Raw genomic sequence first — 22,310 nt, 5'->3', positions numbered from 1 at the left:
GACTCAAGCGGAAAAATGACTCGTGTAAATCTCGTGGGTGTAAACTCGTTTAACGTATTTGAAAAAAATTAGAAATGTTGTTTTATGGATTGAAAAAAATATGTCAAAAAAAATATATATATGTATTTATTTACACATATATATATATATATATATATATATATATATATATATATAATTTCTTAATATTATACCTATCCTTGTAAAATCCTTGTAAAATCATTAAATATCTTGTGAATCTTATATAATATATTTTAACAATTTTTAAGATGTCAAAAGATTCAGGCTATAATTATAAATACATTTAAACATTTCACGAAAGAGAGGAAAAAAGAGAGAAATAGTGAGAGAAAAAAAAGAGAGAGAACAGAGTAAGAAATAATTGGTTTTCCTGGCGCAACTGTAACGAGCATTTAATTTAAAAAATTTGGTATAGACTGAAAGAAAGACAGCTATTTACGATTTATTTTGGTGAAGAGTAAGCATAAAAATTTAGACGACCATGGTATTTAGGACTCCAACCGCTCCAAGCGTTTCACGCAAACTCGTTCGACGGTTGCATCAACCAAGCAGAGACAACTGTCATAGCCGTAGCGGCTATTAAGAGTGTCGTACATAATGACACGGTGTCCCCCCTACTGTTTTTTCTTTCCTCTGTCCCCTTCGGTTCAAAGCAAGGAAAAAAATTCCAGCGGCGTGAGCAATTACTATCCGCCTCTTCATTTATCTAATTGAGATAGGTACTGCATTTTCATTCATGATAATTGTTTTTGGAACCGGTTCATGTCGTCTCATGAAGGATACAATGAAAATAACAATAAAGTAATCAATCATCAATAAATACGAGCCGATACTCTTGAGCATGGAGAAACACAATATCTGCAGAAAAATATTGGCCATTACACGTGTTGCGTGACATAAGTTATGTAATCAAGTCAATTATTGTTTCATATCTAATTCTTAATTGATGCACGAAGAAAAGTATTTATTATTGTAATGAACCTACGTTCGCGAAAATCATTAAATTTTGTTAGCCTTGAATAAGATTACTCGGCGACATGTTGATAGGTCAACCTTGTTGAAAATTCAATTTAATACGCTCGACGTACTTACGTATACCGGTATAATAGTGGGTGCACCTTGATTTATGTATTGTTGCATATAATCGTCGGTTATTTCTGGTCCGTGGCGTGCCTGAGATAAGGCTGATAGAGATAAAGTTTCATTGTAGCTTAAGGTCGATAACTCGTGACGACGAGTTACGAGAAGTATGATAAAAGTGTAGCGCAGGCATAGAACTGAAAGGGAAAATGACGCGCGAGAACGAGTTTTCGGATCGAGTCATAGAGTGACAGCCAATAACGAACAAGTTTTGCATACGAGCAGAAAGATAAGGCGATAAGGAGGTTTATTATGAAACATACAATCAAGTCTGACCAATTTCCCATGTCCGGGAATATCGGTAACGAATGTGCGTAGCACTTTTCTATATTTATCAGTATCGTCACACATAGACTTTTCAAAAAAATATAAATTTCAATCTCTTCTTGTTTCAACAAAATATTTTAATTTCATTTACAGATTTAATTATAATTAAAATTAATTAAAGAATGTTGTAAACATATTTATATTCTATTAATTGAAAGTTAAAATCGACTGAAATTTTAAGAATACAAATGATTATTTTTAATTTTTGCTATTAAAACTCCCTAAAAATAGCAATGCGAGTTATTCTTTTCGAATAACAATACATGAAAGAAATGTATTTTTGTACTCATTTGTTCGGCAACTGTATTGATTGTAATAGTCTGAACAGTCACATATACATAAATGCACAACACAAATCGTGCGTTTCAAACTCAACCGAGTACTTTCCCAGTCAGCTTTTACGTCGGTCGCTTTCGCGTTTGTCTTAAACGACGCATTTGTAAGCGTGTCTCAAACAGATCCGTCGCGGAATTAATAGATTCTTAAGGGCTACTTCCCTTTCCTCAATCGTTTAATTGTCGAAAATCGGCTAACTTTCAATTTCATCGAAACTTTTTACAGCGAGTCTGAAGTCGTTCTGCGAATAAAAGTACGTCATATAATGATTTGATTTCGTTTCAGATTTTCTTATAAGTAAATATTGCGTGGATGTTTTATAAATAAATTCGACAAATTGAAAAAATCCCCTTCAGTGATGCGTCTATTTTAGTTATAACGCTCCTCTTTGAAAAATACGGAAGATGATGAATTTATTAGGATGACGATGCAACGGATGCGACGTATGCAGCATTTAATCATGTGCGATGTTTGTTATTAATGCGATGAATAACGGTCATGTGAAATCAGATAAATCGCGCAAACATTCAATATTTCTGGAAACTTGTAAGAATATCATACTCGTACCCGCGCGAGATTCACCAGCATCGATCTGTCGATCAATCTCAGCGAGAGACGCACCAATGGCATCGTGTAGCCAATTATGCGCTAGCGTATTTTCCAGGATCATAATTTTTTAAATCTTTTTTGCATCATCGTATGATAAGAAGTTGCGTAACGTTATGCTACGTGTCGAGAAAAGCTTGCACGAATGATTCACTTAACTAAATTGCTGCGTAATGGCGGGGAATCTTAATTAAGCGCAATTACGCTATACTCGGTAAGTGTAGCGGCCGATAATTCCATTTTATATGAAAACTGTGAACGACGATATAGTGGAAAATAAATTTCCGAGAGCTGTATTTTATATATAAATCCGATATGAGTCAAAACGATGAACGTCTTTGTCTTGAGGAATTTACTCGGAATCACTTCTTATGCGTAATTAATTAAGGTCCAGCATATTCTAGCTATATTCTAGAATCTAGAAATAGAAGTCTGCAGATAGTTATTTGTTGAAACAGCTTAGGATATTTGTAGGCACTTTTTCACATTACTCGAGTTTGTGAGTATCGAAGCAAAGCAAAATCAATTTGTTTGGATTATTTGATGCAAAATGCAAAAATTAATATTTTGGACAAATATTAATTATTAATTATAATTTACTGGCTTGATTTTGATTAAAAATAATTTATTTATGTCCTGCGATTTGTAACTCGTGATAATATCTACATGCATGTCCATTACAAATGGCAGCACATACATAAATCGATTATCTTTAATCAAACTCATTCAAATAATGCGATAAATAAAGAGAATAATTTTTTATTATATAGTTGTAAATAAAATGTCATGTCCGAATATCGTGACATTAATACGTTTATGAAACGTTGGGCGCGCAGCGAGAGGGAAAAGGCTCACAAACACACGTCTATATATTCAATCTCGTAAAACGCGTTCGCGAGAATGATAAATTATACTGATGTGACTCCTCGGTCATTTGCAGATCAATTTTTTGCTGACAATCGTTTCTCTTATTATGATGAATGTATGCACGTAATCAGAGGAAAATTACTATCTACAAAAAATTGACAAATAGTGAAATAACATTATACTCTAATATATCGCGCATACTGATTGTATCGACAGTCATTCACATTGATTATGAAATAAATTTAATTCATGGATTTGATTTAGAGATGATCGATTTAAAAGATAACCAAGAAAAGCGTGCTTTTACTTTTTCAAAAATAACAAAACTTTAAAAAGCATGTATAAGAATCAGCATATATGATTACGACACCCTGTATTAACCCACGAACGCGGAACCTAATCGATTCATGTATCAACGCATTGATTGCCTCATCCTTGCGATGAAAAACAGCAGCGGATAACTGTATTTCAAGTTTCCTGCGATTTCTCGTTACTTGAAGGTACCGCTATAATACATTGCTAATACTAATTAATTAAATTATAGAAAATTAAAAATATTTTAAAACTGCACTTTAAATAAACTAGCAATAAGACTTTGCATTTAGAAATTGCTATCAATTTAATTAATCGATTTATTAATGATTCGTTTGCACAACATTCTTGAAATAACCTTAAAATTAATTGATGGAAGATCTCTATAATATAATAAAATTAATTATGTGACTGCAAGATTTAACTAATATGCATCAATCGTACTATCAAAATTTAAGCAGACTAACAAACTGAAATTACCAATTAAAATTTAAAATAATAAAATGAACTAAAATTTACAGGTATACATATAGTGTATATATGTATATGCAATACATACACGCAAACGTACATGTGCGTCTGTTAATTTCGTGCATAATTAACAAATAAATTTCGCTCTGTAAAATTTATTTCATGTAAAGTGACATACACATAAACTGTTCGATGATATAAATAATAAGTGACGATCAGTTCGATCGATTCATCAATTTATTATTTCGCTAATGTTACGCGGCAAATCGATTATGGATATGATCCTTATCTCGACTTCCTCCTTCGCCAATAACGGCAATAAGGAAGGAATATCGCGGCCGCGACTATCTTCGTTCGAGACCTTCTACAGCGCGTTAACCCGAGCTGGTAGGGTTTATTCTGGCGACAAGGTTGAAGAGATCGATGAGACATAAAAATAAAGTATCAACAGTATGAGATAAGATATGTCTGCAAGATCTTGCCGTATAAAAATCATTGTAAACGCAAAAAATGAACATTTCAAATTAAACATCTTTTCTGTAAATAAATTTGATTATTTTGGAAAATGCTTAAAAATTTGCATTATCGAGAATGTAGAATTTATTTTGGCGACAAATGATATTAAAGAGATCGATTCGAATATAAAAATATGAAAATACAAGATAAACGAAAAAATATATAAGAAATAAAATATATCATAGATCCGACGAGTGTAAAATTTGTTGTAAACGTTAAAAGTAATTAAAAATACACTTTTCATTTTGAATTAATTTCAAAAATCATGAATATCGCTATGTATGATATAATTTGCGAAAATTATTGACCTCAATGTAATTTTTGACGAAAATCATTTGTTTCTTTTTTCAAAGAAAATTATTTTTCTTTAACTGGTGGCCCTTCTTTTATAAGACTTTGTATTTTTCACGATTGTTTATTGAACTGAAATCGTTCCGTCCTCACCTTGTTTGAGATCATAGCCGCACATATATCGGCGGACGAGAACGGTGAGAGGCTCGGCTGCGGCAAGAAAGCGTTCCAACAGGATCGCACAAACGTGTATGTACAATCGCCAGGAGAAAGATTCCTGTATACGAGGCAAGATTCAACCAGGTCCCAATTCAGGTTGGGTTGCCACGTGCTTCCTCGCGTGCACGCGTTTCTTTCACTTTTCCTCGATCTTACTCACTCCCCCCCCTCGTCCGGTCCAACCCGTTCTCACTCTCGGAATACTCGTGTATAACGTCATGAACTTAGGGCCCGAGGGGGTTCGTTCACATAATCATCAGCGTGCGCACTTTTTCACTTGGTTGTTTCACGGCGATCTCGACGAATCGTGCGCAGATCTCATCGTTTCCCAGAGAAAAAGAGTCACGTGACGCGTAGTTTCCCGTCACTCTTCAATTTTCCATTCGCGAGGATATTTCTCGAATTATTGTACAACATAGGGAGAAATTGCGCGATCGATCTCCTGTTTATAACGTATCGATATTTGTCGCTCTCCATATCGTTTTCCGCTGCTATTTTTTCATTCGCTTCGTTCACCGAATCCGGAATTTGGGTTTACAATCGACTTTTGCATTGAAAAAGCTCGTTCATAATTTCCAAAAATATAAATAAAGCTAAAATTGCGTAGTCTTTCCACGAATCAGAAAGAGATTTTAAGACTGTAAAACTATCATCTGAATCTGTCAAAAACTTTGACAATTGACTTCGTCGAATCGTTCACGCATAGGGAAGAACCTTCGTATCGGGGACCGTGCACGAGTCCGGACTCTCTGTGATGGATTAATAATGTCCGTATCCGTGCTAGTCAGAGCGGTCGGTCACGCCGATTTTCTCACGCTCACAAAGCGTGTACGCGCGCGCGCGCGCGCGCGCGGATCACGTAGCACGCAAAGAATTTAATTTAAATTCGCCTTTAAAATTAAGAAACGCAAGTAATCGTGCGTAATGTTTGTAATGCCTCGTACGGACGCTCGTTCCAGAATATTTCACGAGACGTGTTTTGTTCTCTCGTAGAACTTTTAAGTGTACTTTGTTTTCGTCAACGTTGAAAACAAATTCGCGTAAGGAAGAATTTCAAGAATCTCGAAGGAATTCACTTCTGTTGCGAGAATCTTCGCAACTTCCACAAATGCTGACGAACACTAGCTCTTTTCGATTTTCTGTCTTCTCGCGAATCACCTCTTTTTCGGTCTCTTTAAAATTTTGCAGATTTTACAATCATAGAAATTTGGAATCTCGTAGATTCACGAAAATGTATCATCGAATCTTTACAAAGACTGATTTGAGTATCTCGAGAGAATTCAAAGATCTTTCTTCTGTTTAACGTGACGTGACGTAATAAAAATTCCCAAACATGTGTAACTTCTGACAGTTCCACAAACTTCGATCACACTCAGGTCAAACTCTGCATTAGAAAATAAAGAGAGCTGCATAAAGCGTGTCTCGTGCACGTGAACAATTTCCAAGAGTTTGTATATCTAGGAAGGCCTCGATATCTTTGACGTCATATATGTATAAGAATTCCGAGACACGTGATTCGACGGCTGGCGAACGATATAGAAGAAACAATATATATTCGCTTTCGATGATCACATCGAATGCGAGCTGGTCGAGACACAGGAGAGACTCAGCGCCCGCGACGAACACTACTGACGGCTTTATCCGTTATCATGTAGGGTCCTGCATCGGAGAGTATACGAGCTTAGGTCGCGGGCTCTCTCTCTTCTCCTCTCGCATGATGTGTTCCCGGTAGGTACAGGGCACTTAACACAGTTAAACGGACGGACCCTCCCGCTGGTGTGTGCCAGGCGACGTGACAGGCGACGCGTTACGCGCCCAGCTTCCGCGAATAGCTTCTGTGCCAGACGGCCGGCCTGGATCTCTGTTCGTGCTATTCCACGAAAAATCAGAAGTGTGCCATACCGTCTCGACAACGATGGAATTTTGGGAGGGGAGCTTGTTTATTTATTTGGCCGTGAAAAAAAAAAGAGAGAGAGAGAGAGAGAGAGAGAGAGAGAGAGAGAGAGAGAGAGAGAAAAGAGACTCAAAAGGATATATTTCGAGTTGAATAATGTAAACATAGAAGTTATTTTGTTATTACGCACTTTTATAGCGACAAATGAACAGGCATCGATGAACGACTGCTAAATCTATTCTTTTTTATTTTCATACCTAATCTAACATTAAAATTATTATCATTTTTTTTCATATTATGTATGATAAAAACTTAATTATTTGCTAGAAGTTTATTCGTGATACATTTTGTTATTACTAATTTTTAATAATTCCAAATAAATTCATATAGTAAAGTTTTAAAATGTGATTGACTATTTTCAAAGTTTTCCCTTTCAATTTCAATTACTTTGCCATAATGTAAATAAAATTCAATAAAACTTTATCAAAACGAATGACTTTACATGTTTTACACATCATTATACATCAATTTTAATTATCTGTATAATAATTAATATTCTCGATGAAGAAAATACCACGATGTCCGTATAAAAATTTGACCTTGTTGTTTAATTCGGCGATTCACGATTTCGCATACTTACTTTCATAAAAAATATCGTAAGATAACGGAGAAAAGGAATCGTCGTATACATTCAGAGAATCTGAATCAAGGTGGTCCAACTTTCCGACTGGAGGGAACGGATGCTCGCAGTGGTGAGCGACCGCTAAACAACATGGGCAGGAAACTATCATATGGCAGTGAATCATGTGTACATTACAGACGATGATCTCGCAAGTCGGAAGATGCGCATATGAGAGAAAGAGAGAGATGGATATAGGCACAGCGAGATTCAAGCACGGGATACAAGCAATTCATTCATCAATGATTTATCCAAAAGGGAATACTCGTGAGCTTGATTCAGCGCGCTTCTAGAAAACAGGAAGATATATCAGCCAGATGCCATCTCTCAGCGAACTCTTCTGGGTTAAGCTTTTCCGCGAGAGATGGTACACACTTCTATGACAATATTACCGCGATTCATCGTCTCGTTTCAAACGTTTGGCTTAAAATTATCTTGCAACAGACGTGATGAATTTCTAATAGTATTCCTATAATATAAATGACTTAAAAACGCGTAAATATTTATATTAACGATTAAATGAATTTATTGAAATTATATATTGGTGATCATAGGCGCCGATTTCAGAGAGGGCAGAGCACTTTTCGCCCCCCCCCCCCCCAATAATTTTGACCTTTTTTTTAATTGTTTAACAAATAATAATTAAAATAATTTTTTATCATGGCAATAAAAACTGATCTTTATTTACACGCAACTTTTCATTATCTTTAATGTACATTTTTTTTCTTGTTTTTGTCTTCCTAAGTATTATAAAGAATGTATAAAAAAGTAATCATTTTAAATGTTTGCGTCTTGCCCCCCCCCCCCTCCATCCCCATATTTGTTTCAAGTCGGCGCCTATGTTGGAGATTAAATATTTATTTGAATCTAAATAAATTTAGATAACTGTTTAATTGTTTCGTAATAACATTTCAAAATTAAAGATAGCGATAGTAGCGAAACGTGATGATGATTAAGAATCTCTCCGCCATTATTACAAAATCTAATGATGAAAATATACTTCCACTATCATCATCGATGATTCCTTTGGGCTTACGTTTTTGCCTGCACTGAGGGGAAGGTGGACCGATACACTCACGATCAGAGTGGATATACGTATGTACAATACATATGAGGACAGAGATGCCGAAGGTGGCGGCGGCAGTTGCGGAGGAGAAGGAGAGCGAGAGAGAATTTCCTTTTGCAGCCTATGCGGCGGCGGGTAGAACGCTATAAATAACCTGACAGCCTCCCTGAGAACGGAAAGTAGCTCGCCTTCGAGTTCCGTAACGAATTCCCGGGATTACTTTCTGGATCAGTGGCCGCTCTCGTGAGCGCGGTTCTCCGCCGTCGATTAATGAGTCGATCGAGATTCAAGTCTAAATCGCGGATGTATATTCGATGAATCGAGTATCGTCGCGTAAAGATTGAACGTAATCCAAAAATTTATATCAAAAACATTATCAGACAAACAAGATAATACATCATATGTTAATATTTTGCCTGTCATGTGTTATACGCATAGAAATAATAATTGCCTGTATTTCCTTGAGAATTCCTTGGTGATTATAATGATAACTTTCACTTATAACATTTGTATTCATTGAAATTTAAATAATTGAAATTAAGCAAAGTGTAAGATCTTTAATCACAGATCCAAATATCTTTCAAGGAAATGCAAGTGCGATTTGTATGATTAATATCATTGTCAATTAAAATATTAATTATATAGAGAGGATAAATTCATATTTTTTTTGAATTAAAGCATTAAATAAATCGATATAAAAAATATATTTAAATTTTTCATTCAATTAATTTTATTGTGTAGACACATAGCAATATTGTTCAAAAGGAAAATGAATTAATTACCATGGTCCTTGAAAATCTCATGTTATTAATAGAAACCGTTTAATAGAAAAAGAGTTCCGGGGGCATGAGCGGGAAGAAACGCGGATGAACACCTGCACGTGGGAGCGTGCCTCGGAACTATGTATCTTTTTACCGAGATCAGCAATACGCGGAAGAGAATTATCTGCTCAACGTAATTCGAAGACAGTGAGAGAGTTTGAGCCGTGCGTGCGTCCAGAGTGAGTGAGAGCTCGCTCACGTGCCAGAGAGAATCGGCGAAAGGGAGTCGCGTTCGTCTCTCCGCGTTTGTCGCAATGTCGAAACGTTACGCCGATAACGCGTGCCCCCATTTACTTTGGAAACGAATTTATGTAGAAAGTTGGAATGTACATTTTATTTATTACCGTATTTAAAAACGCCAACTCCTTTGTAGCTATTATATTATATAAGAAGTTGTTTGTTTAGGAATTATTTGGAGTCTCCCTGTTTTAACAAAACAAAACCTATTAAAGCCATGTGCTATTTGAAAATAATTTTTATTAACTAATTTAATGATAACTTGTGAATTGGATCTTATTTTTGTACATGTTTATTTTATTTTCAATTTCGCGGATAAGAATCAACAGGATAATAGTTTTCTGAAACTAATTAATTCCACATAGGACACAAATTTTTTTCTTAATATCACACCAAGTATAAATAAATTCGAGATTAAATTTTAATATATATCTTTCTTATCCCTCTTAAAAATCTACGATTTTTTTCATGAGAGTCTTATTACTCTTTTTCTATTTTATATTAAAATTCTACTTGCGTTTTTCTCTGTAAGATAGATTGACTATCGCGTTTCTTCTTTCAAACCATTCGATAATTATTGGATTATTGAACAATGGGTAACATTAAATAATTTTTAATGCGATACAGCACAGTACAACATTATGACGAAATTATTAAGATCTTTATTATCGAATAAAGTCGGTTCTCTTTCGATTGTTTTGATGTGCTCACTTGACTTCAGTGATACCGCGTGTACATGTATTTGTATGTCACGATATATTTATACGTATAAAATTGATACATATACATTGCATATCTTGGCTCATTGAAGCTACCGCAAGTTATCGCTCTGTAACCCACGCGTAATCAACGTTCTTGAATAACTGAAATGATAAGCACGAGTGTATCGTCGTTTATCGCGTATTTAATTAAAACCATTAGCGACAATATTTATCATTCATAAATATTCACAGTTTAAGAGCGTCAATTTAATTGATTTTCTTGATCTATAGGCTTATTTCTTGATAAGAGAGATCTCTTTTTCAACACTTATATTTATTTATACATACTTGGAATTTAATTCCAAGTTTATAAAATCATAATAAAAGTTTTTATCATTAAACTAACTAGAATACAAATTAATTACATATATAAATAAATAAAAAATCGCAATAATAATCTGTTTGACGATTTTACTACGAAGAGATTATCTTTACTTTCACCGAAAGTTTTTCATAAAAGTTTGATATAGTGAAAAATATATCAAAAAGTTAAAAAACGTATAATATTCAAACAGGCAATGTTGGGTATTTTCTTACCGCTTAAATTACAAATAAAACTCAATCTTTTCTTTGTTCGAAGCCACTGTCAACGGGTCAAGATCACGCCGGCATGACGTCGTTAATGACGATGGACATGCATCTTAAAGCTATAAATTCCGCGCGACGAAATCAAGACCAGGGTCCTGGCATCGCGTGACGACTCGACGATTATCGCGATTAGATGGAGTATAGTAAAAATATCCAAATCATGAATATTCTACATTCCAAAATATAATCTCATTGTCAGATTACAAATGCGTATATTTAATAAATAGCGAAATAAGCAACATTACATATAAGGTACATTTTTGCTCTTTAATAAAATACAATGACAAATATATCTGTATTTAATAGCAAATACATAGTAAAAAAATAAAAAAAAACAAAAATCCCAGATATAAATGTTTGTAAAAAAATAACTAAAGACATTTATTCTATTCGTATTATGGAGTTATGTGATTATTTGCTCATCTATGTCGAATATTATATTATATGGTCGAAATTGTATCGTTACGATCAATCAAGTTTTTTGTTACCGAAAGAACTACGCAATGGCATAGCTTTGTCCATGTTAGATTGACGGTAGTATACGAACGGTCCGTTCCGCTCGATCGAACACGGACATTTAATTCGCGTGCCTGAACGTTTCTGAATGTTCCTACATTGAACTTCGCGAAGAATCGAGAAACGACGCACGTACGTTGCTTTCGCAAGTGAGCGAAATGCCATACTATAAAGTGCAGATAACGTAATGGTCAACGGCCCGAGCGCAATTTTGTCGGAGAGACTGCGCGACAGAAACTCGGTCGCGTTCGCCGGTCGTGCACGCCTTGCGAAAGAGATTGTCAAGTCGCGCTTTGACATTTTTCGCGCGCTGACGAAACCGCTTGTTCTAGCGTGCGCTCGCTACCGAAATACATTCCTCTTCTGCGCAGCATCATTGTGCAGGTGCGTTACATCGCGTCGCCTCGTACTTTAGCCAAGGTAACATAAGCTGAAGCCGAAGTGATGACGGGATACGGTTTGTCGGACGGTCGAGCCCTCCCGTCGTCATCGACGCAACGTCGATGCAACGCCGTCATTGCAACGACGCAATGACGAAGTCGCGTGACGAAGTCGAAGTCAATCGTATCGGCGATCGTAAAAGTCGCGAAGTCAAAGTCCGTTGTCTCTCGTGTTATCATCATGCAGCGCGATTCATTCAGAACTTCGCTTATTATGCAGCGAGCGTGTATCGAGATACGCGCCGCAGAAATGACATGTGTGCGTTTCTATTATGCAGTAAAAATGTAGTATATCTATATGTCTCAACATATTTAATTTTTGATACTTTAGATTTCATTGAAGATTGCGACGCTTTGTAATCAATACGATATAAATTGCACTCTTATGATTATTCGAGACACAAGAAATATAAAGATGAAAGTTCTGTGAGAAAACTAGCATTTTTTCTACCTTATCTATAATTTTTGTTATTATTCTTTAAATAATTTTTAAAGTCATTTTTAAATTTATTACATCGACTTTTATCTTGCGCATCGAAATTCCTTCTTAAGAAAAATTTAATTGTACGTCATCTTTTTCTCAGGTTTGATCAAAGAAATATTATCCTGTAAATATTCTACATGTTACAAAAGAGATGTTACTTTTTTTTACATTTATTATTTTATAACATTTATTGCGATGGAATAAAAATATATGTTTTTTTTCTATTTTCTTTTTTTGGAAATGTACTTTTTTTAATTTTTATGCTAATCATGTTCTGTGTGAGAAATATTTTTCTGACGACATTCAAAAAACGAGATTGCATCGAAGTAGCAGCAATTTTTTCTCAACATTATTTATAAAATAATACAGGGAAATCAAGACTCTGCAGTATTTATAAAATAATACAGGGAAATCAAGACCAGGTCTCGCGTGCGGACGCGATTCGAGCAGGCAACGTGCCTGTAGCCTTTCGTCGGATTCCTCGTGATATCATTCTCGCGCGACCGTGCCAAGAAGCAATTGAGGCGAATTAAACGAACAATTAGGCGAGCCCGGGGCCTCGGGCAGACAGCTGGACGCACCGAGAGAGAGAGACTTGTCGACCGATGCATCGGCGCTCGCATAAATTTTTACGCGCCAAATAAATTCTATGCACTCGTGATCTTATCTTAATCTCTAGATAATCAAATGAACAATTTGAGTGATTAAAAATATCAAATTGAAATAATCAATACAACTGATATTAATACGATCTCTTCGCGATAATCGCGAAGATCAGAATGTAAGTTATTTTATTTTACTTGATTTTTTTTCTTGTAGCTTAGTTCGAAGTTTTGTACAAAATGTTGATGTTCTTGGTTTCGAACAGTAAGCTCGAAAATTATTAAGTGAAAAGAGAAAGAGATACCCTCGCTACGTACACCCATGTCGCATGCTCACACCCGGGTCTAAAGACGATCGCGCGATTCTTTCGTCCGTCGACGCGATCTCATTTCGTTGGCTACGTCATTCGAGCGACAATGGAATCGCGCAATTTCATTTTCTTCTTACTGCTAGTTTGCGACGCGTTACTTTGCGGTTCGCTTAAATCGCGACCGAGCAATTCTGCCGCGTGCTTGCGTTTAAGCGATTCTCCGAAAGCTGCCGTAAATATACGCATTTTCTTTAGGGTCAAGACACCATGAAAGAATAAGATATGAGGAAAGAAAGCAATATGTAAAAGACTAATCTGTATAAATCATATATTTTTATGCTTGTCGTAACTTATTTCTGAATAATTTTAATTAGTTTTCTGTGTCAAAAACACACACACTTATTTTATCTTTTAATCATTTCATTGTTCGATTATATTTTATTTAATGTGTGTGTTATTACATTTTATTTTTTATCTTTATATGTATACTTTGGTCGATTTTTACACACTATATTCCACTTTTACTCGCAATAAGATCAATGTTTCTATTCAAACTTAACACGATAACTAACATCATTTATTCGAGAAATTTTGCATTTCTGGATAAGACGTCGAAAAGTTCTAATGGAAAGTGTCGCGCACGTGCATCAGATACTATCGTGCAAAACGCGATGTGATGAATAACAATATTTATAAGTCTCAAGTTCTATATATACATTAGATATCATTCTTACATACTATTAAAAGAAATGTTACACGAAATTTTCAGTACAATTTAATCATTCGGTCGAAATATATCCAAGTGTTTAGAAATATGTACTCGATTTTTTTCACTTTAAATCTAACTCATTATTTATAGAATTGTTTTTCAAATAACTGCATATCTTGCGTAATTCTTTTCAATCAGAAAATACACCAGCATGAACATGCACGACGTAACATTCGTAATGATGCAATGAAATGCGTCGGGAGGAGCATAAGAGTCACGCGAGTCAACGATTGTACCCCGGATTATTGTCGGCATCTCGTGATTCAGTTTCCATTGACATGCGCGCGACCGGTTTCGTAAGATTTGCAGATGATTGTGGTCGCGATTGTCAGAAAGTGCGCCTCGGCAAATACACAATCCATTAATAAAAACCATTGACATACGATCATATACAAACGTAATAGCCTTTTTATTGATAATGAATATGACAAGTAGCTCGCGCTGTTGTAATGTGCGCGTTCCGTGCATGGTGCACCGCGTGTGACCTGAATTGTTTATGCAGATACGGCCGTCATGCATTAAACCTCTGCGAGAGTAATTTATACAGATAAAGAAAAAACTGCTTTTTGCCTACTTTCTGTCTTTTCTAAATAACTTTTTTATTCAAGGAAAAATAAAGTTAATTTGCAAATGTGTAAGATATAATTCTGAATTCTACAACACAATACTTTTGCAAATAAAAAATGATCCTTTATCGTAGAGAAACTGTTTTGAATCTGCAGGCGCATGAAGACATCTTGAATTCATAATACTAAATGAATAATGAAGAAATACCAGTGGTGTTTTTACTCGAAAATTCATTGTTAAGCAAAATTCGTTACTATCATTCGATTTTTGCTTATGTTGCCTTGAAATGCATTAGTGAATATAATTGAAATAATTTATTAAAGTAAATGTAATTTTATTTTTCAAAAATCTATTTATTAAGCAAATTTAAACTTTAATTAATATTTAAAGTATTTTACTTTATATTTTATTTTAAAGTACTAAATTTTAATTAAATTTACTTAAATTAATTTTGAAAATTTTATTTAATTAAATATATTTTAAGTATTTTATATTCCATTAAAAAAATTAAATTTAATTCCGATATTTTTCAACCGGTAATTCACTGCATATATTCTAAAATATACAAATGTGAGACACGTACCATGTTAGATCCTTCCGACGAATGCTCGATCTCTCGATGGTTTCACGCAAAAGTTATTCCTTGATCACGTCTCTCGATCGTGTCTGGCGTCCTTCTGATCCTTGCGTCGCGGCGCATCGCGTCTAATATACACCTCTCTACGGGGTGTCCGCGGTGTTTGTGCCTCCTTCCGCGTCTTCGCCCCCGCGTGTATCTCGTCAACGATCGCGTTATCATCACCTTCTTACCACACATGTACCGATCCAACCCCCACGCTGTCGTCACTACCACTATTGCTATCGTCGCGTCGCGAGGATGCCCTAATTGTGCGATCCGAACAGAAATAGAGTCTGCAATCTTCCGAGTAATAAGTAGCCACCGTCTACACTTTCCTTCTTACGTCGTTGTCAAGAGCAAGCCTGTTGATCTCTCTTTTTTCATCCCTCGCAGCATCTGTTTTTTTCCCGTCCTTTCGGAAGACGCGCGTGTTGTTTCCCGCATCCTCCTCTCGTCGATTTACTTAATTTACCCGCACAATGATCCTTTAATACCCACGGCGTTCGTAATGCAGTGGATGTAACCTTTTACATACATAAAGGCAATTACGTTATACGCGGATAATCAGGCAATTTTAGGGCACACGTGGAGACCAACCGATGTCACACAGCAAAATTGTGCTCCACGTGCCAGCGCGCCGTGGGATGACGCGTGTTCACATCGATAACAATTTTCATGAATGGAGCTAGCGAATGACAGATATTAACAAAGAGTTGCGAGATTAACGAAGCCATGCCGACACGTGAGCTGTAAAATGATCGTAGTATTTGCGATGCATAGAAGCTGTACGTGTCCTGAAAAAAAATATATTTTTTACAAATAATACATATTTATGTAGACGCAATACATATACAAATAGAGAGAGAGAGAGAGAGAGAGAGAGAGAGAGAGAGAGAGAGAGAGAGAGAGAGAGAAAATATACAGTGTACAGAAATCTGTATACTTTGGTCAATCGTGTGTGTATTATGACCCTACATGTTTTTTCAACAGCTGATGATATGTCTGCTCTGTAATCGAGATTCATGCTCATTAGTTGTATGATGTAAACTAAATCCATTTATTCAACGTTGATTGAATAGCATGTGCTCCTTCAAATCTGGCGAATCAATTTTTTATTCAATCTTTGACGCGCTCGTAGCGCCATTATTATTACTTTTACAAAAATGTGTATACAGAATGAATAGGTTTGAGTGTTTCAAAAAATTTGGAGTAAAATTAGATTTTAAATTTATGAGCTATGAATCTGTCTCTAAAGTTATTTGACAAATTATATACGAGCATGGAATAATCAGCAGTTGGCAGTGTCTTTTAAAAAAGACTAAAAATTCTGGAAAAATAATAAGTTATTGAAGAATATATTTATATATGCATGCTTTATTTGAGAGAGAGAGAGAGAGAGAGAGAGTCTGATGACATTTCTCACGAATTTACTTTCGCCGAAAAATTTGTGTAAAAGTAAGCTGCGAGAATCGTTTATGAATCTTTAGCAATTGTTTTCTGACGTCATAATAAAACGATTGACGTAAGTGTCGACGTAGTAGGTTCTTAAGGAATGCGGGTTTACATAAGCTCATTTCTCGATCACGCGATTGGTAGGAAACAATCGAGAGATGATAGAGTGAAAAAGATATTTCGGTTTCTTTAATTAATCGATAATTAATTGACCATTTTTGCGCGTAATGTACTTCAATTTTTATAAAAATATTCTTCTAACAATAAGCTGCAGTTTCTACAGATTAGTACGAGACGACGGATCTTGCATATTGGAGAAATATACAACGTTCGCGTTTATTAATATCTAATAACACACGAGGCTGAACGTGATAATTCGATTCGATTAAAGTGAGAAAATAAAAGTTCTTCGAATTAGCACTCGTTCGATAAATGTAGAAATAACTATGGACTTTGCACTAATAGCACTCAGCCATTTTTCTCGGAGATTCTGTTTTTCTCAGGGATTGAAGTCTAGAACGGCCCATGCCAATATAGAATGTTAAGATTAAAGTAAGATTAAAAAAAAAAAAAAACATAATAATCTTTGGGCAGATAATTCGGAGATGTTGCAGAGATTTAGAAAAATTATATTTAATCGAAAATGCCTACAAAAGATCGTGAAAAACATAGATATATGCTCTGAATTTAAAATATATAATATTTCGATCTTATTTACATTCTCATATTACAAGTATTATGTATTTCGAAACGGTGTATATTTATTATTATGAACGCTACATTCGAACGTGAATCGAATCATTCTCTTCGCGTGTCCTCGCCGTTTCTGCGATACATCGCGGAGAAGATTCCGTTCGTAGCCACGCGGTGAAATCGCGAAGCGAGTCTTCGCAGGCACGAGGCCGAGACTCCTCAGTACCGCGTGAATTGTATGAATTCATCGCACGGAAAGCCTTTCCAATTCTTGGCGTGTTTCTGTACTAGCGGCATGTGCCGCTTCTCGCGGCCGCGAGTACACACTCTGCAAGCAGCTGCTAACTAGCACTCGAGGTGTCGAGATTCTCTGCGCGCGCGTTTGCCGCCCTCGCAAACTGCAAGAAAATTTTTCCAAGGACGGTATATAAATATATATGCTGGCCGTTACGATTAAATATTACTCGTATAATTGCGTAAGTAAATTTTATAGTAGACTGCTTTAATGTTCCTTAAAGATAATAACCATCATTTTTCATTGTATGATATTTCCTGGAGTGCTGACTGTCATTATTCGCGTCTGTTTCTGCAGGAAACCTTTTTTCTTTAGAAAAAAACATTCGGATTTAGAATTGCACGTGCGTATTAATTTTGTTGGAGCGAAAGAAAGGCGCATTCCCCCCACGATAAAATTACTTGGAGAGTATATATAAATCGCCCGCGGTCGTTCCTCTATATATCTCATTATGGTAAATGAAAGTCCCTCTGATGGAGAGGGGTAGTTATACCTAGCGCGGAGCGATAGCTGCCATATGGGAAGCTTTTAGAAACGCATGCGAGTTATGCGCGAACTCGTCGCGCGTTACGTCGAAAGTCCAGTTTAATTCCCATTCACTCGCTAAGGCGCATATATTATATATACACATACGCACACGCACGCACACACACACAGGCATGATATAGCGTGCGATAAATTCGATGAACGCGCGGGCAAAATTAAAAATTCCACTCGCGCTGTTCTTGCGTTAAGAACGTGACAAACGACGCGCGTACAATCCATCGACGATGATGTAAAAATCGCCAGAATTACTGCCAGCCGGAAATCAGTGAAATATCGAAAAAAATTATTGGTTGATTAGTTATTCATGTGCAAGAAAAAGAGAGAGATTATCTTGAGTTTATCATCTTGAGTCTACGACGTTTTCTTACACAGCGAACGAATACTCGCGCTTACTCTGTACTCTGATGTTACACAGGAATGTATATATTTTCTTTATCATGTAGAAAGCCAGGTTGTACGAGGAGTTATGTGCTAATCCTATTGCAAACGAAGTAACCGATCGCTAATAAGTAGCATTGCAATGCCATCGTTGTACGGTACTTGTACACGCGACGACTACTATCAGATGCAAACGACATGTGTAAATATTAATAGCTCTTTCATGTGTTGGAGAACTTCTAACTCTATAATTAGTCAACTCTAGTGGACTAACAATAAGTCCAGCGACCACGTGCTCTAATAATTATTTATTAGGTTATTGACCTTGATTAATTGTAAGCCGAATTATCGCGGAGCGACATGAAAAGATGGACACTGTTTCTCTTTAAATTATAGTCCTAGATTTCCTGACTTGTTAGATACTTTCTTCAAAGGATGTTTTTTATAAATTATAATTTATAAAGAATATATAAAGAATATGTATTAAAAATATACACATATTTTCTTTATGGAAGACTAATCGTTAATATTATCAATTATATAAAAATTATAACAAACAGATGAGAAATTTATGTTGAACATTGTTGCAATCGACGTGTTTGGCATATCGAATATATCGTCGACATACAAAGACCAAGAGATCATTGCAGGCACTGTACCATGCGGTTATGTATGTATATGCGCGTACACAGGCTCTCGTTTTACTTGATTTCTGCCGCCGCTGCCACGCTGTCTAGGCGACTAGCTCGGGCTACGTCTCTCTCTTTCTCTCTCTTTCCAGTCATGCTCTTCCTTCCCTTCGCCTCGTTTGCTTCATTTCGTTCTCCTTATTTCGATTTACTTTGCTTCTCTTCTCGATGTCTTCTCTTCTCTGCATCTTCCAATCTTTTTTTTCTCCCTCTTTCCCTTCTCTTTTTCCTTTTTTCATTTTGTTTTCTTATATTTCTGTCTCATTTCTCTCTCTTTATTCTTACTTGTCCCTTTTGCCATATTCTTCTTTTTCTTCCCCCCCCCTGCTCCAATATTTTTTTTCCTCAACATCTCTTCTCTTAAAAATTTTCCTCAGACCGCTTGCCTTTCTACAGCGAACTTGTTTAAACTTCTTTGACGTCAATGATGATACTTTCTCAGCATCCACGGATATTAATTCCGTCTAAGAGTTTTAAAATTAAATAAATCTATGAATCTGAATATATTTTCAGCGATATTTAAAGTCATTTTGGTCAAACCTTAATAACTTAATTAGTGATTAATTTTATTGAATAATAAAATTGCCTATAGTAAAATTTCTAATTATATAAATTTGTTATCAATTTAATTTTTCGTCTTACCTATTGAACAACAAATAATTAATAATTTTATATTAACATATTAACAAAATAATATCAAGAAAATGTACACTATTCAATGGCTGATTAGAGTTGAAATGGCTCTTATTGTTAATGAGATTACTTTAGATTAATGTAGAAATATTTTGAAAAATGATCCCAAGAAAGTGTCCGCTGAGAGAACTTGTAGCATAAAGCAGCCAGTCACACCTCGAAGCAACTCTTCGAAGCGGCTCTTCTGTGTTCCTTCGGCCCTTCGTCTCTTTTTCCTTTTTTTCCCGACACTGGTTCGCCATCGCTCGTTTTCCGTTCGTTAAGATGCCGCGGCGAGAGCGTGGACGATTTCTCGGTAAGATAAGAACAAGAGTCCTCCTGCTCCTGCATCCTCACCTCGCACCTGCAAATCTCATTGTAAGACCCCTCTGTCCTCCGACCGGAGAGCGCACATCGTGGATACTCTCTAACACCTGGTGAGAGACCAGCTGGCGGCTGTGGTTCAGATGACGAAGGCCTCTTCGTTCTCGTTCCAGGCCGTTCTCCAATTCCAGTGCTCGCTGACGTAACATTAAAATCAAGGCCACCTGACGACATCAACCATATGAGTGTCAACACCAAGCACCGTTAATTATCTATTTTTAACTTCTTAGGCTAATAATTCGTTGTAATCTTGCTATATCAATTTTCTGGAAAGCATAAGGATGTGAAATTATCATTTAAAAATAATTATAAATGACAAAAATCATGTATAAGAAAATCAGAATTTAAGCTAAAAAAAGTTTAAGAAAAAATGTTGTTAAGAGTCTGTTGGATAATTAAATTTAATGCTCTTATTAAAATTGATCAAATTCAATAAATCAAGCTAATATACGTTTCTTCACGATCGACATTTAAATTTCCTGATGTCTTGTCTCTTAAAATAGGTTTCTTTCAATATAATGCGCGTGTATGATCTTTCACGATAAGAATTCCCGTTACTAATTACCAGAGAGGCATCGAACTCACCGATCGAGTGACGGAACGACAAATAGGTAGAGCCCCGATCTCAGTATTATATCGATGATTGCAAACTCTTTGAAGAATGGTTCAGCGAGAGGAGAAATGAAAAAAAAAACAAAACAAAAAAAATACTTTATCGAACATATCGTCAGTCAACGCGACCACTGTTCTCTCCGTCGAGTATCCGCGGTATTTCTGAACAATAGCCCATTATCGCGGTCCACGATGCGATCTTGTGTAAAACGTGGCAGGGAATATCGAAGATCTTATGCCAGAGGCATATCTTTTCTTTTCCTCTTCCTTTCTTTCTCGAATCAAATTGTGCCATATGCGAAATAGCAAGCGCACATTCTTATCTAAATTTATTTATCGTGCAAGTAACGAAGTATTTTACATTTCTCTATAGCTAATTTCTGTGCAATTAAGTGCAATAATTATTTATTATTTTAATTAAAGAAACAATAAATATTATGCATTACGACAATATTAATATGATATACAACTCGATTCACAATTAGCAATGACATTTTCCTGATAAATTATTCTTCTAATAAAGCTCAATAGAAAGATTTATGATAAAACTAAACCCTCAGAAATATTTGTTACATATCGTTGTATATTGTTTATTCTTCATTATTAATACATTGATATAAAATTCTTTTTTCTGGAATTATCCCGTGTACTCTTTCACGTCGCATCAAATATTTGTTAAATACTATTTAAACTTTTCAGCGAGTGTAACCGCGGAATCACGTCAGATGATTTATTTATTCGCAAATGTTCGTTGAGAAATTATTCCGGGATTGTCATATACATCGTCTTTACGTACTATTCGCGAACGATTGGCGAGTGTATCGTTAATTGAATTATGAAACTGTCGCAGTAATTATGTGAAAGTACATTTTCTGCTCGAGCGATCTAGAATCGAGAAAAGGGAAAAGAGAGAGTTTCGTCTCATAAAGAAACATTCGAGACATCGTGGCGACGACACGCGGCTATTTATGGATACTTTGCTGGAGGTGAGTATATTTGTCCTTGCGTATCAAGGCCTCGAATAATTTTTTTTAGGACTGCCGTGCGAGCTTTGCACTCGTTCCGCTGGACTCTTTCGACGCCTTCCTTACTGGCGGCTATCCTTGCAATGCCTTAAATTGTTTCTCTG

At 35.8% G+C, this 22,310-nt stretch overlaps 2 protein-coding genes across 7 annotated transcripts in view; one reads left to right on the top strand and one right to left on the bottom strand.

Annotated features, from left to right (window-relative positions):
- The window catches only part of Itp (ion transport peptide), a 45,549-nt gene extending 30,035 nt beyond the window's left edge, over window positions 1-15,514 (bottom strand). For 2 of the 5 annotated variants that reach the window (XR_012046220.1, XM_072887014.1), the window contains exon 1: window positions 5,041-7,075. Coding sequence is in view for 3 of the 5 variants with exons in the window: in XM_072887014.1 (XP_072743115.1) it covers window positions 5,041-5,055 (15 nt within the window). In the remaining 2 variants the exon portion in view is untranslated. Of the gene's footprint in view, window positions 1-5,040; window positions 7,080-15,424 lie in introns of those variants that run through there. The other 3 variants (XR_012046221.1, XM_072887016.1, XM_072887015.1) reach the window with 3 other exon arrangements.
- The window catches only part of LOC140663108 (peroxisomal leader peptide-processing protease-like), a 61,612-nt gene that overhangs the window by 30,789 nt on the left and 8,513 nt on the right, over window positions 1-22,310 (top strand). The window lies entirely within an intron of this gene.

This window comes from Anoplolepis gracilipes, chromosome 2, assembly GCF_047496725.1.
Source record: "Anoplolepis gracilipes chromosome 2, ASM4749672v1, whole genome shotgun sequence".
Lineage (NCBI taxonomy): Eukaryota > Metazoa > Arthropoda > Insecta > Hymenoptera > Formicidae > Anoplolepis > Anoplolepis gracilipes.
This window is presented reverse-complemented; position numbering and strand designations above follow the sequence as displayed.